Genomic DNA, 14,281 nt, shown 5'->3' on the forward strand with positions numbered 1-14,281 from the left:
TTCACTGTCTACAGTTGCTCTGCCTGAGAGTGTGGCGAAGGAAGATTCGATTGAGGCTTTCAAAGAGAAATAGATAATTATCTGAAACAAAAATTTGCGGATGGCTGGAGAGGAGGTGGGGTGCAATTGTTTCAAAAAAAACATTCTTCATTGGCTATGAAGCATTTTGAGACTTCTAGTCATGAAAAATGCTATATCGAGGCAAGTTTATCTTTTTTTAATAATGGTTTCCAGCATTTTCCCAGTGATAGTTGTCAGGCTAACTGACCTATAGATTTCTGCTTTCATCTCCCTTCATCAGCACCTTCCATGGGGCATGTAACAGCATAGACCTTGTGTTAAACATCCATAAAACAAAGGTCCTGCACCAACCTGCCCCCGCCACAAAGCACTGCTCCCCACTCCCTCGCAGTTATCAAAATCCATGACGAGTCGTTGGACAACCTGGACCACTTTTCATACTGTGGGAGCTTACTGTCAACAAGGGCTGACATTGGCCATCTTGAACAGCTCCGCTGGACAGGCCACATTATCTATGTGCCTAACACAGACTCCCAAAACAAGCACTCTACTTAGAGCTCCGACTTGGCAAATGTACCCCAGGAGGCAGAGGGAAAAAGGCACCTTCGAAACTTCCTTGAAAACATGCAACATCCCACTAACACCTGGGAATCCCTGGCTCAAAACTGCCTGAACTGGAACAAAAGCATCTGAGAAGGAGCTAAACACCTTAAATTTCACTGCGAAGAGGAAGCTGAAGCCAAGCATCGACAGCAAAAGGACTGCAATCTGGGAACCCCACTCTCCTCCAACCACTGTCCCACCTGTGGCAGAGACTGTAGGCCATGCAATGGACTCCTCAGTCACGTGGGAACTCATTTTTAGTGAGGAAGCAAGTTGTCCTTGACTCCAAAGGACTGCCTGAGAAGAAGAGGAGATTCCTGCTTATTTCTCCATTCTTGAATGGGGATGTTATATTTCCGGTTTTTTAATCCACAGGTATTTTGGGGAATTTTGGGAAAGTTTCAACCAAGGTATCCACTATCTCTCCAGCTTCTTTGCTGAAGATCATAGGATGCTGACCATCAGATTAGAAGAATTTTGCAATTGCAAGAAGTGCAACACCTGCCCTTCACCTTCCCCCGTCTTCACCATTCAAGGTCCCAAACACTCCTTTCAGGTTAAGCAGTGTTTCTCTTGCACCTCCTTCAATTTGGTTTATTGTGTTCGCTGCTTCCAATGAGGTCTCGTCTACATCAAGGAGACAAATGCTTTGCAGAACACCTTCGCTGTCCGCAAGCATAATCCCAACCTTCCTGTTGCTTGCCATTTTAACTGAACATCTTGGTGTCATGCCCACATGTCCGTCTTGGCCTGTTGCAATGCTCCATTGAAACTCAGCGCAAGCTGAAAGAGCAGCATCTCACCTTTTGATTAAGCATGATGCAGCCTTCGACATTGAGTTCAACTACTTTAGACTGTGACCTTTTTATTCCATTTTAACCCCTTTTTAAAATAGCCCATACATTGTCCTCAATGCAAAAATAATCCTTCCCCCTCCCCACCTGGTCATCTATCTCTTGTTCTTAATTTTGCTACAGTTTCATTGCAATCTCTTATAGCTACAATATAGTACCCAACAGATTTTACCCTCCTCTGTTTTGATGAAGAGCCAAACGGACTCAAAACGTCAACTCTGTTCTCTCTGCGTACAGATGCTGCCAAACCTGAATTCTTCCAACATTCTCTTTGTTTAGATCAGTAAACTTGTCCACCTTCAGTCCCATTAGTTTGTCCTCGTACTTTCGCTTCTAGAGATAGTTGCTTTAAGTTCTGCCTCCCTTATACCCCCGATTTTCTACTATTCTTGAGACGCTTTTATTGTCTTTTATCATGAAGACATGTACAAAATATTCCAAGTTTTCCATTATTAATTCCCCATTCTTGTCTTCTAAGGGACGAATGTTTACTTGAGCAGCTTTCTTTCTTTTTATGTATAAAAAGGAACTTCTACTGTCTGTTCTTTATTTTTATAGATTGTTCTCAGCTGTTTTCTCTCGGTTTGGCCACCCTTTACTGATTTTCAAGCTTTTCTTGGGGCAGCACGGTGCTTCGTGGTTCGCACTGCTGCCTCACAGTGCCAGGAATCCTGGGTTCGATTCCAGCCTTGGGTGACGTGTGGAGTTTGCATGTTCTCCCTGTTCTTGCATGGGTTTTCTCTGGGTGTTCCGGTTTCCTCCCACAATCCAAAGATGTGCCGATTGGCCATGTTAAATTGCCCTTAGTATCCCAAGATGTGTATGTTAAGGGGATTAGTAGGGTAAATACGTGGGGTTACGGGGATTGGGCCTGGGTAAAATGCTCGGTCGGAGAATGCAGACTCGATGGGATGAATGGCTTCCTTCTGCAGTGTAGGGCTACAACTAATCCTCATAACATTGTATATTTTCTTTCAATTTGATGTCACCCATATCTTGTTAGCCATGGATAGTTCAACGTTCTTGTAGAACCTTTCTTAATGAAATATATCTTTATTGAGAATAATGAAATATCTCCTTAATTATTTGCCACTATATCGACCATCTTGCCTTTTAATCTATTTTCCTTTATCCTTTGTAATTACAAAATTACCTTTGTAATTTACTTTATTTAAGCTTAAGATACTAGTTTCAACCATAACTTATATTTATAGAGCACCTTTATTATATTGAAATGTCAAGGCATTTCTCAGGAGCATTAAAAAACTAAACACTGTGTTACTGAATCTCATAATTGATATTAGGTCAGGTGACCAAAAGCTTGGGAAAAGTTAATGTTTATTTATTAGTCACAAGTAAAGCTTACATTAACACTGCAATGACATTACTGTGAAATTCCCCTAGTCGCCACAATCCAGCGCCTGTTCGGGTCAAGCATCTAACCAGCACATCTGTTGGACTGTGGGAGAACCTGGAGGAAACCCACGCAGACACGGGGAGAACGTGCAAACTCCACACAGATAGTGACCCAAGCTGGGAATCAAACCCAGGTCCCTGGCGCTGTGAGGCAGCAGTGCTAACCACTGTGCCAAAAAGAGGTAAGTTTAAAGGAGTGTCTTAAAGGAGAAGGAGAGATGGGGGGAATTGCAGAAGTTGAACCTAGGCAATTGAAGATGTAAGCATCAGTGGTGGAGCGATTATAATTGAGAAGGCACAAGAGGCCAGAATAAGAGGAACCATAACTTATCTCAGTTATCTCAGATTGTGGGGTTGGAGGACATTATAGAGATGGGGAGGGCAAGGGCATGGAGGGATTTGAAAACAGACATGAGAATTTTATAGTCAGAAAGTTGTCAATATATGTCAACAGGCACAGGGTTGATAGGGAAACAGGACTTGCTCCAAGTTAAGACATGGGGCAACTGAGTTTTGTAGTGCAGTAGAATAGTTGAGTCGAGAAGTAAGAAAGGCATGAATGAGGATTCAGCAACAGATGAACTAACATGGGGCAAAGTTGGACAATGTTATAGAGGTGACAATAGACATTAGTGATACCATGGATATTATGGGATAAAATGTGACAGGTAGGTTGCGAACAGACTGACTTAACCTGAGTCTGTTGCCAGGGAGAGAAATGGAGTTGCCAACTAGTGAATTGAGTTTGGACTGTGGCTCAAAAACAATTGCTTCAGCCTTTCAATATTTAATTGTGGAAAATCTTTGCTCATCCTTTACTGGATGTTGGCTATTTAGCAACAGTGGGAGAGTGGCAAATGTGGTGGTACGGTAGAGTTGAGTTTGTTTTTATATCCTTGGACGTGGGTGTCGCTAGCTAGGCCAGCATTTATTGCCCATCTCTAATTGCCCATGAGAAGTGGTGGTGCGCTGCCTTTTTGAACCAACGCAGTCCATGTAGTTGTCAGCGTACATGTGAAAACTACCATTGTGTCTTTGGGTGATGTTGCCGAGGGGCAATGCGCAGATGTGAAATACGATGATCACCAGAGGTAATGGTACAGGAGAAACAAGTGAAATCATTCAAATTAGGTTGATAAGAAAGAAACTACTGAGAGCATTCCCACCCAGGTGGACAACAGTAGAGATGCATTGATGCAGGTGAATGTGGTCAACCATGTCAAAGGTTGTAGACAGGGGAAGAAGGATGAGCAGGGAAAGTTTACCTTTGTCATGGTCATAGGAGATATCATCTGTGACTTTAGTAAGAACTGTTCTGTGGAGGGCAAGAGTGCTGATTGAACGGCTTGAAGCACAGAGTTCTGAAAATTATGGAAAATACCAACAACATGTTCAAGCACTTTTCAGAGAAAAGGAAGTAGAAATGGAATGGTAGTTCGCAAGGGCAGTGGAGTTGAGGTTAGTTTTACTTTGTGGAGGGGCTGTAATGGCAAAATTAAAGGAGAGAGAGAAATGACACTTGGAGAGAGCCATTTACAAAACTGGCTAATGTGAGCACCAGTTGGGCAAGTTGGGTGGTCAGTTTTTAGAAATAGGCTTGAGGGCTTGGGGGCAGATAGTTGAGAAACTGGAAAAAGAATGAAGTTCAGGGCTAGAGCAGGGAGGATATTATTAAAATAAGTTTGGTCAGGTAGCCTAGATATGGCAGAGGCAGCTAAATCATATTGTCTTGACGCTATAATAAATTCCATGAGCTCCTCACGCTTGTTGAAGTTAAGGGTGGAATGGACAAGGCAGAGGGGTTTAAGCAGGTGGTTTGCAGGATGCTAGGGCAGTGAATGCAGGAGAGAGAACATGATGACTTTTAGTCCCAGATTTCTTCCCTTCAAACTGAATGTGAAATTCAACATATTATGATCACCTTTCTGTAGTGTAGAGGATCCTTTATGATATCATTAATTAATCTTGTCTCATTTCCTAACACCAGATCTAAAAATAATCTGTTTTCTGGTTGGTTCCCCAATGTATTGTTCTGAGAAACTGTCCTGAATAGATTTTATCAACTCATCCTCAAGACTACGTTTCTCAATTTGATTTGTCTAATTTATATGAAGATTGGTGTTACCTAGGAGTTTGTTAAAAGCTTCCATTATTTCCTGATTTGCACTCTGTCCTATTGTGTCCCTGCTGTTAGGGGGACATGGAAAATGACTTTTTTCCCCTTGCCATTTCTTATCTCCACAAATGGATTCTACAACTTGATCTCCAAACCCCCCCCCAAGATCATTTCTCACTACTATGCTGATCCATCCTTCATTGACACAGCCGCTCCACATCATCTTGCTTTCTTCCTGAAATGTCAAATATCCTTGAATATGCAGTTCCCTTCCTTGATCATTTTAGAGTCATAGACGTTTACAGCATGGAAACAGGCCCTTCGGCCCAACTGGTCCATGAAGCTAGTCCCAGTTGCCCGCGTTTGGCCCATATCCCTCTACCAATCGTATCCTTTTAACTGTTTAAATGCTTTTTAAAAGACAAAATTGTACCCGTCTCTACTACTACCTCTGGCAGCTTGTTCCGGACACTCACCACCCTCAGCCTTTTGTATCTCTCCCCTTTCACCTAAACCTATGCTCTCTAAATTTAGACTCTCCTACTGCCCTCATCTATCTTCTTAGTCACCCCTTCAAAAAAACTCAATCAAATTCGTGAGACATGATTTTCTAGTCACAAAGCCATGCTGACTATCCCTAATCAGTCCTTGCCTCTCTAAATGCCTGTAGATCCTGTTTCTCAGAATACCTTCTAACAACTTACCCACTACAGACATTGGGCTCACCGGCCTTTAGTTCCCAGGTTTTTCCCTGCAGCCCTTATTTAAACAAAGACACCCTCCAATCTTCAGACACCTCACCTGTGGCTGTCGATGATTCAAGTATCTCCACTAGGGGACTCGCAATTTCCTCCCTAGCCTCCCACAACTTTCTGGGATACACTTCAGTTTCCAGGGATTTATCTATCTTGATGAACTTTATGACTTCCAGCACCTCCATCTCTGTAGTATGTACACTCCTCAAGTCTTCACTATTTATTTCCCCAAGTTCCCTAACGTCCATGCCTTTCTCAACAGTAAATACCGATGAGAAATATTCATTTAGGATCTCACTCATCTCTTGTGGCTCTGCAGATAGATGATCTTGTTGATCTTTAAGAAACCCTATTCTGTCCCTAGTTACTCTTTTGCCCTTTATGTATTTTAGAGCTACTTCTCTATAACAGCTATTATTTCGTACTGATTTATATTTGTGCCATCAGTTCATTTATCTTGTTATGAATTTTGACTTTTTACCACCTTTTCCAACTCTGATCCCATTTGTTGGTGCAATATAATGTTTATACACTCTGGCCGTGCCTGTCTGACTCTTGATATCATTACCCATATTTTTATCCTGCAAAAGTGCCTTGTTCTTTCTCTTTAATTTTCTATGTTACCCTCACTTGAAACTTACATCGTTATTTAGTTTAATGCTCCCTCTACAGCCCTCCTGAGACGATTCACCAGGAATTTAATCTGTGTGGTTCAAGTGAAGCCCGACCTAATGGAACAACTCCCTCCTTGCCCAGTACTGGTACCAGTGCCTCATGAATGGAAATCCATTTCACCTGTGCTAATCTTTGAGCCATGCATTTAACTGTCTGATCTTATTGACTCCCTACCAATTTGCTTGTGGCTCAGGTAATCATCTCAAAATAATTACCTTTGTGGTTCTTTTTTTTAATTTAACACCTGTACAAAGGTTCTGTGGTTAGCTTGCTCACTCTCCCTGCGGTTCCAGCTCTCATCTACATTGACTGCAAGAACCTCATATTTGTTGAACAAGTCAAGGACTGGGGCTCATCCAATGCTACTTTCTGGATCCCCATGTCTATTTCACTATAGGTACACCCTCCTGTCTATGGACGAGATCTGAAATGCATAAGCTAAGCACTTAAGTGTGACTGTCTCCTGTAACAAAGTGTTCAGGTAACTTTTATCCCCCCTGATGCATCAGTGCCCAGGACATCAACTCTAAACCAACCTTTCAGGAGTTGCAAAGGCTTATTGCAGAGGTGGTTGTGGATCATACTGGTGTTATTGTTTATATTGTTAAGCTTATTTTTGTGCATCCATCAACAGCTCTTATCCTCAACTCACTGAATTCTCACTCCCGCCAAATTTCCCTGCTTCTCGTGAAATCTGCAGTCTGATAAAGGTGCTCTGTGTTAATACTCTTACTATTGATTCTATTTTATTTTACTTAGAACCATAGAAAATTACAGCTCAGAAACAGGCCTTTTGGCCCTTCTTGTCTGTGCCGAACCATTTTTTGCCTAGTCCCACTGACCTGCACTTGGACCATATCCCTCCACACACCTCTCAAGCATGAACCCGTCCAAGTTTTTCTTAAATGTTAAAAGTGACCCCGCATTTGCCACTTTATCCGGCAGCTCATTCCACACTCCCACCACTCTCTGCGTGAAGAAGCCCCCCTAATATTCCCTTTAAACTTTTCTCCTTTCACCCTTAACCCATGCCCTCTGGTTTTTTTTCTCCCCTCGCCTCAGCGGAAAAAGCGTGCTTGCATTCACTCTATCTATGCCCATCAAAATCTTATACACCTCTATCAAATCTGCCCTCAATCTTCTACGCTCCAGGGAATAAAGTCCCAACCTATTCAATCTCTCTCTGTAACTCAGCTTCTCAAGTCCCGGCAACATCCTTGTGAACCTTCTCTGCACTCTTTCAACCTTATTTACATCCTTCCTGTAACTAGGTGACCAAAACTGTACACAATACTCCAATTTCGGCCTCACCAATGCCTTATATAACCTTACCATAACTCCAACTTTTATACTCGATACTCCGATTTATAAAGGCCAATGTACCAAAGGCATTCTTTACGACCCTATCCACCTGTGACGTCACTTTTAGGGAATTCTGTACCTGTATTCCCAGATCCCTCTGTTCAACTGCACTCTTCAGAGTCCTACCATTCACCCTGTACGTTCTACTTTGGTTTGTCCTTCCAATGTGCAATATCTCACACTTGTCTGCGTTAAATTCCATTTGCCATTTTTCAGCCCATTTTTCTAGTTGGTCCAAATCCCTCTGCAAGCTTTGAAAACCTTCCTCACTGTCCACTACACCTCCAATCTTTGTATCATCAGCAAACTTGCTGATCCAATTTACCACATTATCATCCAGATCATTGATATAGATGACAAACAACAATGGACCCAACACCGATCCCTGTGGCACACCACTAGTCACAGGCCTCCACTCAGAGAAGCAATCCTCCACAACCACACTCTGGCTTCTTCCATTGAGCCAGTGTCTAATCCAATTTACTACCTCCCCATGTATACCTAGCGACTGAACCTTCCTAACTAACCTCCCATGAGGGACCTTGTCAAAGGCCTTGCTGAAATCCAGGTAGACAACATCCACCGCCTTCCCTTCATCCACTTTCCTGGTAACCTCCTCGAAAAACTCTAATAGATTAGATTGGTCAAACATGACCTACCACGCACAAAGCCATGTTGACTCTCCCTAATAAGTCCCTGTCTATCCAAATATTTGTAGATCCTATCCCTTATCACACCTTCTAATAACTTGCCCACCACCGACGTCAAACTTACTGGCCTATAATTTCCCGGATTTCTTTTGGAACCTTTTTTAAACAACGGAACAACATGAGCCACCCTCCAATCATCCGGCACCTCCCCCGTGAATACTGACATTTTAAATATGTCTGCCAGGGCCCCTGCAAGTTCAACACTAGCTTCCCTCAAGGTCCGTGGGAATACCCTGTCTGGTCCTGGGGATTTATCCAGTCTGATTTGCCTCAAGACAGCGAGCACCTCCTCCCCTTTAATCTGTAAAGGTTCCATGACCTCCCTACCTGTTTGCCCTATTTCCGTAGACTCCATGCCTGTTTCCTCAGTAAATACGGATGCAAAAAAACCATTTAGTATCACCCCCATTTCTTAGGCCAGTTGAAATCTTTAATTTCCTGGTTCTTAGTTTAAATCAGTGCCCTGATGTAAAGATGATGACACATAAATTCTACCTCCATAAATGTCACCTGACTCAGCCTGACTTGGCTTAAACTTTCAGCCACGCCTTTGTTACCTCAAACTCTATTCTAATAGACTTCTAGTTAGCCTCTGACATTCTGCCCTCATTAATGAGTTAATTCAAAACTCATGTCCTTATTTGCTGCCCTTATCCTAACTTGCACTGAATCACCTTCACCCATCAACCCTGTGTTCAGCGTAGGAGTCACATTTTAGCTTTAAAATTCCTCTGTGAAGTGCCTTGGGACGTTGTATTACACTAAAAAGGCAAATGACACTAAGTTGTTATATTGAAAGTCTGGATTGCTGGCAAAGCATTCTTCAACAGCCATCAGTGTATCAGATGACACATTCCTCCTTGCTCTCATAATTAGCTTATAATAATCAGCCTTCAGGCTCTTCCATTCATCAAAGTAATCCATTTGATGCATAATAACTTATTACTAGATTCTGCTACAGGATTGAGCTTGATTTTATTCAGGAACTAGTTCAGTCTTGTTGTTCGCAATTATTTGTAAATACTTGTACTAAATGGTTTTATCCTTTTGTCCAAGTAAAGTTTAAGAGTATTATAATTAACAATATAAGGCAGCACGGTAGCACAGTGGCTAGCACCGCTGCCACACAGCGCCAGGGCTCGGGACACTGTCCGTGTGGAGTTTGCACATTATCCCCATGTCTATGTGGGTTTCTTCCCACAATCCAAAGATGTGCGGGTTAGGTTGATGGGCCATGCTAAATTGACCTCAGTATCAGAAGGGTTAGCAGGGTAAATATGTTGGGTTCCAGGAATAGGACCTGGGTGGGATTGTGGTCGGTGCAGACACGATGGGCCAAATGGACTCCTTCTGCACTATGGGGATTCTATGAATGTAGTTGGTCATTCAGCTTCTCAAGTTTGTTTTCTCATTCAGTTTAATTATTGCTTATATACCCTTTAATGTTATTTACCTGGCTTTTTTTCAAATCCCTTGAATAACAAAAATCTATCAAAGTCAATCTTAAAAATTTTGAATGACTCAACCCATCCACACACCCTCTATGAGGAGCAATTTTCTCAAACCACTGCTTCCTAATTTCATTTCTGAATGATCCAGCTCCAATTTTAAGATTATGCCACTTGTACTCTATCAAATCCCTTTATTTTAAGCATCTCAATTAGATCATTTCTCTATTTTTCCAAATTTAGAGAAATGCACACCAACTTTGTGATGGTAATTTAATCCTGTAAGCCCTGGTATACCATCTGGTGATGTCTTTCTCACTCAGTTATCTGACTCCATTTGGAATTTCCTACCCCCATCTACACAACTTGCTATGTTTCCTAACTTAGTGTCATCTGCAAATTTAAATGTGCAACTCGGGTGGAAAGTATTAAATTTTTGGGTCAGATCCCATTAAGCAGAGTGTGTTTGTTTTGTTGACATTCTGTCCTATCTCTCAACCAATTGAGATAATAACACTTTCGTTTTTGGTCATCTCTGGTGTGAAACTTTATCAAGTGCCTCTGAAATAGATTCCAATGAAACCAATACAGAATAATGGTCTTTATTCCTCAAGACTGTTGCATATGTTTCCCCTCCAATTGCGTAAAACATTTGGTCTATTAACAAATTGGTTTCAAATGCCTTGCAAGTCTACGGGAAAAGCTGGGCAATAGGATTAATTGGATAGTTCTTTCAAGTAGCTGGCACAGACACAATGAATCCAATGACCTACTGTGCCAAATGATTCTTGTAACAATAATATATATCAGTATTATAGTGTATCTCTTCTATATTCCAATATTACTTGAATATCTGTTTATCTCTTAGACTGGTTCTGATACAAAATGCATGATTTTATTTTCATTACCGATCTTGGCTGACCTTGTATTTTTTTAAGAAAGTTTGTAACCCGTGTTCTTTTTGTATTTAAGTAAAACAATTGGTAATCCATAAATAAATATTAAAAATGTATTTTAGAAAATTTGGAAAACTAGCATGCTGCACATAAACTGATATTTTTACTAATATGGTGCAGAATATACTGTCAGTGGCAAAGTGACTGCACTTGCCTCTGATCGCTAAGATGTTAAAAAGACCTAGTGATCTGTGGCATGGATTTTTCCTTTCCTCACGTCAGCTTGAATTTAATATCAAGTTGGAGTGTCCAGCCGCATTGATGTCATTCAGTAAGATATGCAACCAGTCACGCTGAAGTATTTTAATAGATAGCAAACTAAAACAAAATACACTAATTGTTCTGTAATTTAATTCATTTTTACTGAGAGCGGATTAAATGATTGAGACACATGCATGGGATTAAAGTAGAAACTGGAAAGTAAATTTTTATGAAACAAATTTTAAAATGTGGATTTTTTTAAAACCATAATGGAGAAATTTGACATTCCACAAAAATAAGATTGTTTTCTGAGAGCTAGTGAGGTTATTCAACAGTAATTATAAAAATTAAAAACCCAGTTTACACCTTATTCAACAGGCTATAACTTTTTCAAAAGTTTAAAGAGAAACTAATTGGGTAAAACGATGCGTTCTTATCATTTGAGTAATCTGATTTGAACGGGGGAATTTCAACCGTGCACACTTTGGTGACTCAGAATCACTGGCAGCAGCTTTTGGATTTTCATGTACAGACTACAGAAGTTTGTTAGTTTCAAAGAAATAATGACCATGAATGCTAACAGTTTCACTGTCATTACGACTGCAAAATCTGGACAAACGTGTTTTGAATTAAAGTTCTGAACGTTTTCATAGAAATTGTTAAGTAGCCTTCTGTTCAATGGACAAATGTAGATTCACGTGATCTCTTATTTAATCCTCAGAAGAGCAGTCAAATTCCTATCATGGTAGTGACACAGGAGGTGATGATACTAGTATCTGGTCAGGCGGGACTGATGAAGGACTGGAGCTGTCTCACCGTTTCACAGAGAGCATCTTCAGTGGTGGAATACTGGATCCTGAGGCTGAAGAGCTTGTACTAAATGTGGGAACCCGTCTTCAAGCAGCTTTAGAAAAATTGCTAGAAGCTATCACAGAAACCACCTATCAGGTAACATATTTTCTATGCGAGCATGATTTGAAGTATATTTTTCTTTATTTGCAGCTCTTCAAAGTAGAGTCAAACTTCAGAGGCTGCACAGGGAGGGCAGGCTTTTTCGCAGTGATCAACCATGGGTCCTTCACAGTTGTAAGTTATGTTTCAAGGACACAGGATTGTAGGAAGGCATAGTTGTCCTTCACCCTCACCACTGCAACGTATATTGGTTCCTCCAAAGGATCACTTAAGCGTTTAACCATCTTGCAACTAAATATTCTCTGGCCTGATTATCTTCAACAATCAACACTGGAGAAATGGGACAGTAGCACTTATTATTCAACTCCCAATAAATGGAAGTGTGACCTCAAGTACATAGAGCGGAACATGCACTGGATAGTGAATGTCTTTTTGTGAAACAAACCAAATTTAAGTCTTCTGTAACCAGGTCTACCAGTCAGGGTTAGTGGCTAACAAATGGCTAACAAACCCCCCCCCGCCATCCACCATCCCGCACAAGAAAAAACTACCAGGAGTAGTAGTAATATTTTTTAAAAAGGAAAAGGCCCAGGAGACAAGACAACAAGGCATCACAGGGGACAACAAGGGTTGGACGTGGGTCGAAAGAAATGAGGCAGAGCATGAACAAAAGGGCACATGTCGTCTCTCTGACGCCAAAAACAAGCAAACAAAAACTGGTTAAGGTTGATCATCTTTGGTGTTCTGACTGGGAATCTTCTGCATACTCTTGCAAAATGGTCCTCTATGACTCTGATTGCACTCCTGAATAAGACCATTAGACATAGGAGAAAAAGTAGACCATTTGGCCCATTAAAAAAATCTGCTGTGCCATTCAGTGAAATGTGACTGGTTTGACATGATAATGCTCAGTTCCACTTTCCCGCCTTATTGCTATAATCCTTGATTCCCTTACTGATTAAAAATCTGTCGAACTGCCAATGGAACATCCTTATTCTGATTGCATTTTGGAATAAGACCATTACATCTTTTATAATGAACTCTTAACATTTTCTGAATGACAGATATTAGGTAACTGTAGGTCAGTTAGCTTGTTTTTTGTTTCCCTCCCTTTTTAAATAAGGATGATATGTTGGCAGTTTTCCAATCCTCTGGGACTTTTCCAGAATTTAAAGATTCTTGGAAGTTTACTATCTCTAGCTACATCCTTTAATAGGATGTAACCCATCAGGTCCAGGCAACCTATTGACTTATCCACTAATCTTTATCACGTTATATGCTTTTTCTTTTGGTTTAATACTATCCTTAATTTCCTTGGTTAACATGGTTGATTTATCCCCTTCCTAGGATCCTTCTTCCTTCCTTTGTTGTGAGGAATGAACTATATTTGGAAACATTTGCCATTGCTGATCAACTGTCTTTTCTGCTAAACTTCTTTCCCAGTCCACTCCAACCAACTCTACCCTCGTTGCTTTGTAATTATCCTTATTTAAGTTTAGAACAGGTGTTTCCAACCCAAGTTTCTCACTCTCAAAATGAATGGTAAACTCTACGATGTTATGGTCATTGTTTACTCGGGTGTCTTTAACTCTGAGAATGCTTATTTAAACCTGATCCCTGCTTAGATCCACAACATAATGTTCTAGGAAACTGTCCTGAATGCACTATGATTCTTCCTCATGGCTACCGCTGCCTATTTAATTTTCTCAATCCACATGAAGATTAAAGTCACCCGTAATTAATGTACTGCTTTTTTTACATGCAGTCATTATTTCCTGATTTATTCTTTGCTCTGCAGTATAGCTACTGTTAGGGGGCCTGTAGACATCTCCCCCAGTGTCGTCTTCCCCAGTGTCGTCTTCCCCATGTTACTTCTTACCTCCACATATATGGATTCTACATCTCCTGATCCAAGATCATGTCTTGTTATTGTACTTATTCCATCTCAAACTAGCAAAGCTATCCCACCACCCTTTCCTTTCTACCTGTCCTTATGCAAAGTCACATACCTTTGAATATTTAGTTTCCAGCTTTGATCTCCTTATAATCACGCCTCTGTAAATTATTCTGTGCCAAATACTACTTGCATTTGAGTAAAGAGCCATTAATTTTGCCTTTTTCTGTGTTTCCCCCATTGACTCTGCTTGCTGCTTTTTTAAATATTTCTACACTCTGTCCCTTCCTGTCACACTCATTACTTAAATAGCTGCCTCGCAATGCTGCCAGATCCTTTTGCTTTGTAAGCCTATGTA

General features: G+C 40.9%; 1 protein-coding gene across 5 annotated transcripts in view; it reads left to right on the forward strand.

The window, feature by feature from the left end:
• akap9 (A kinase (PRKA) anchor protein 9) overlaps positions 1-14,281 on the forward strand; it is a 200,873-nt gene that overhangs the window by 85,812 nt on the left and 100,780 nt on the right. For 4 of the 5 annotated variants that reach the window (XM_078235519.1, XM_078235549.1, XM_078235539.1 and 1 more), the window contains one exon: positions 11,839-12,065. In XM_078235519.1, coding sequence (XP_078091645.1) covers positions 11,839-12,065 — 227 coding nt within the window. The remainder of the gene's footprint in view (positions 1-11,838; positions 12,066-14,281) is intronic. The other variant, XM_078235528.1, reaches the window with a different exon arrangement.

Source organism: Mustelus asterias, chromosome 2 (genome assembly GCF_964213995.1).
Source record: "Mustelus asterias chromosome 2, sMusAst1.hap1.1, whole genome shotgun sequence".
In the NCBI taxonomy this organism is placed as follows: Eukaryota; Metazoa; Chordata; class Chondrichthyes; order Carcharhiniformes; family Triakidae; genus Mustelus; species Mustelus asterias.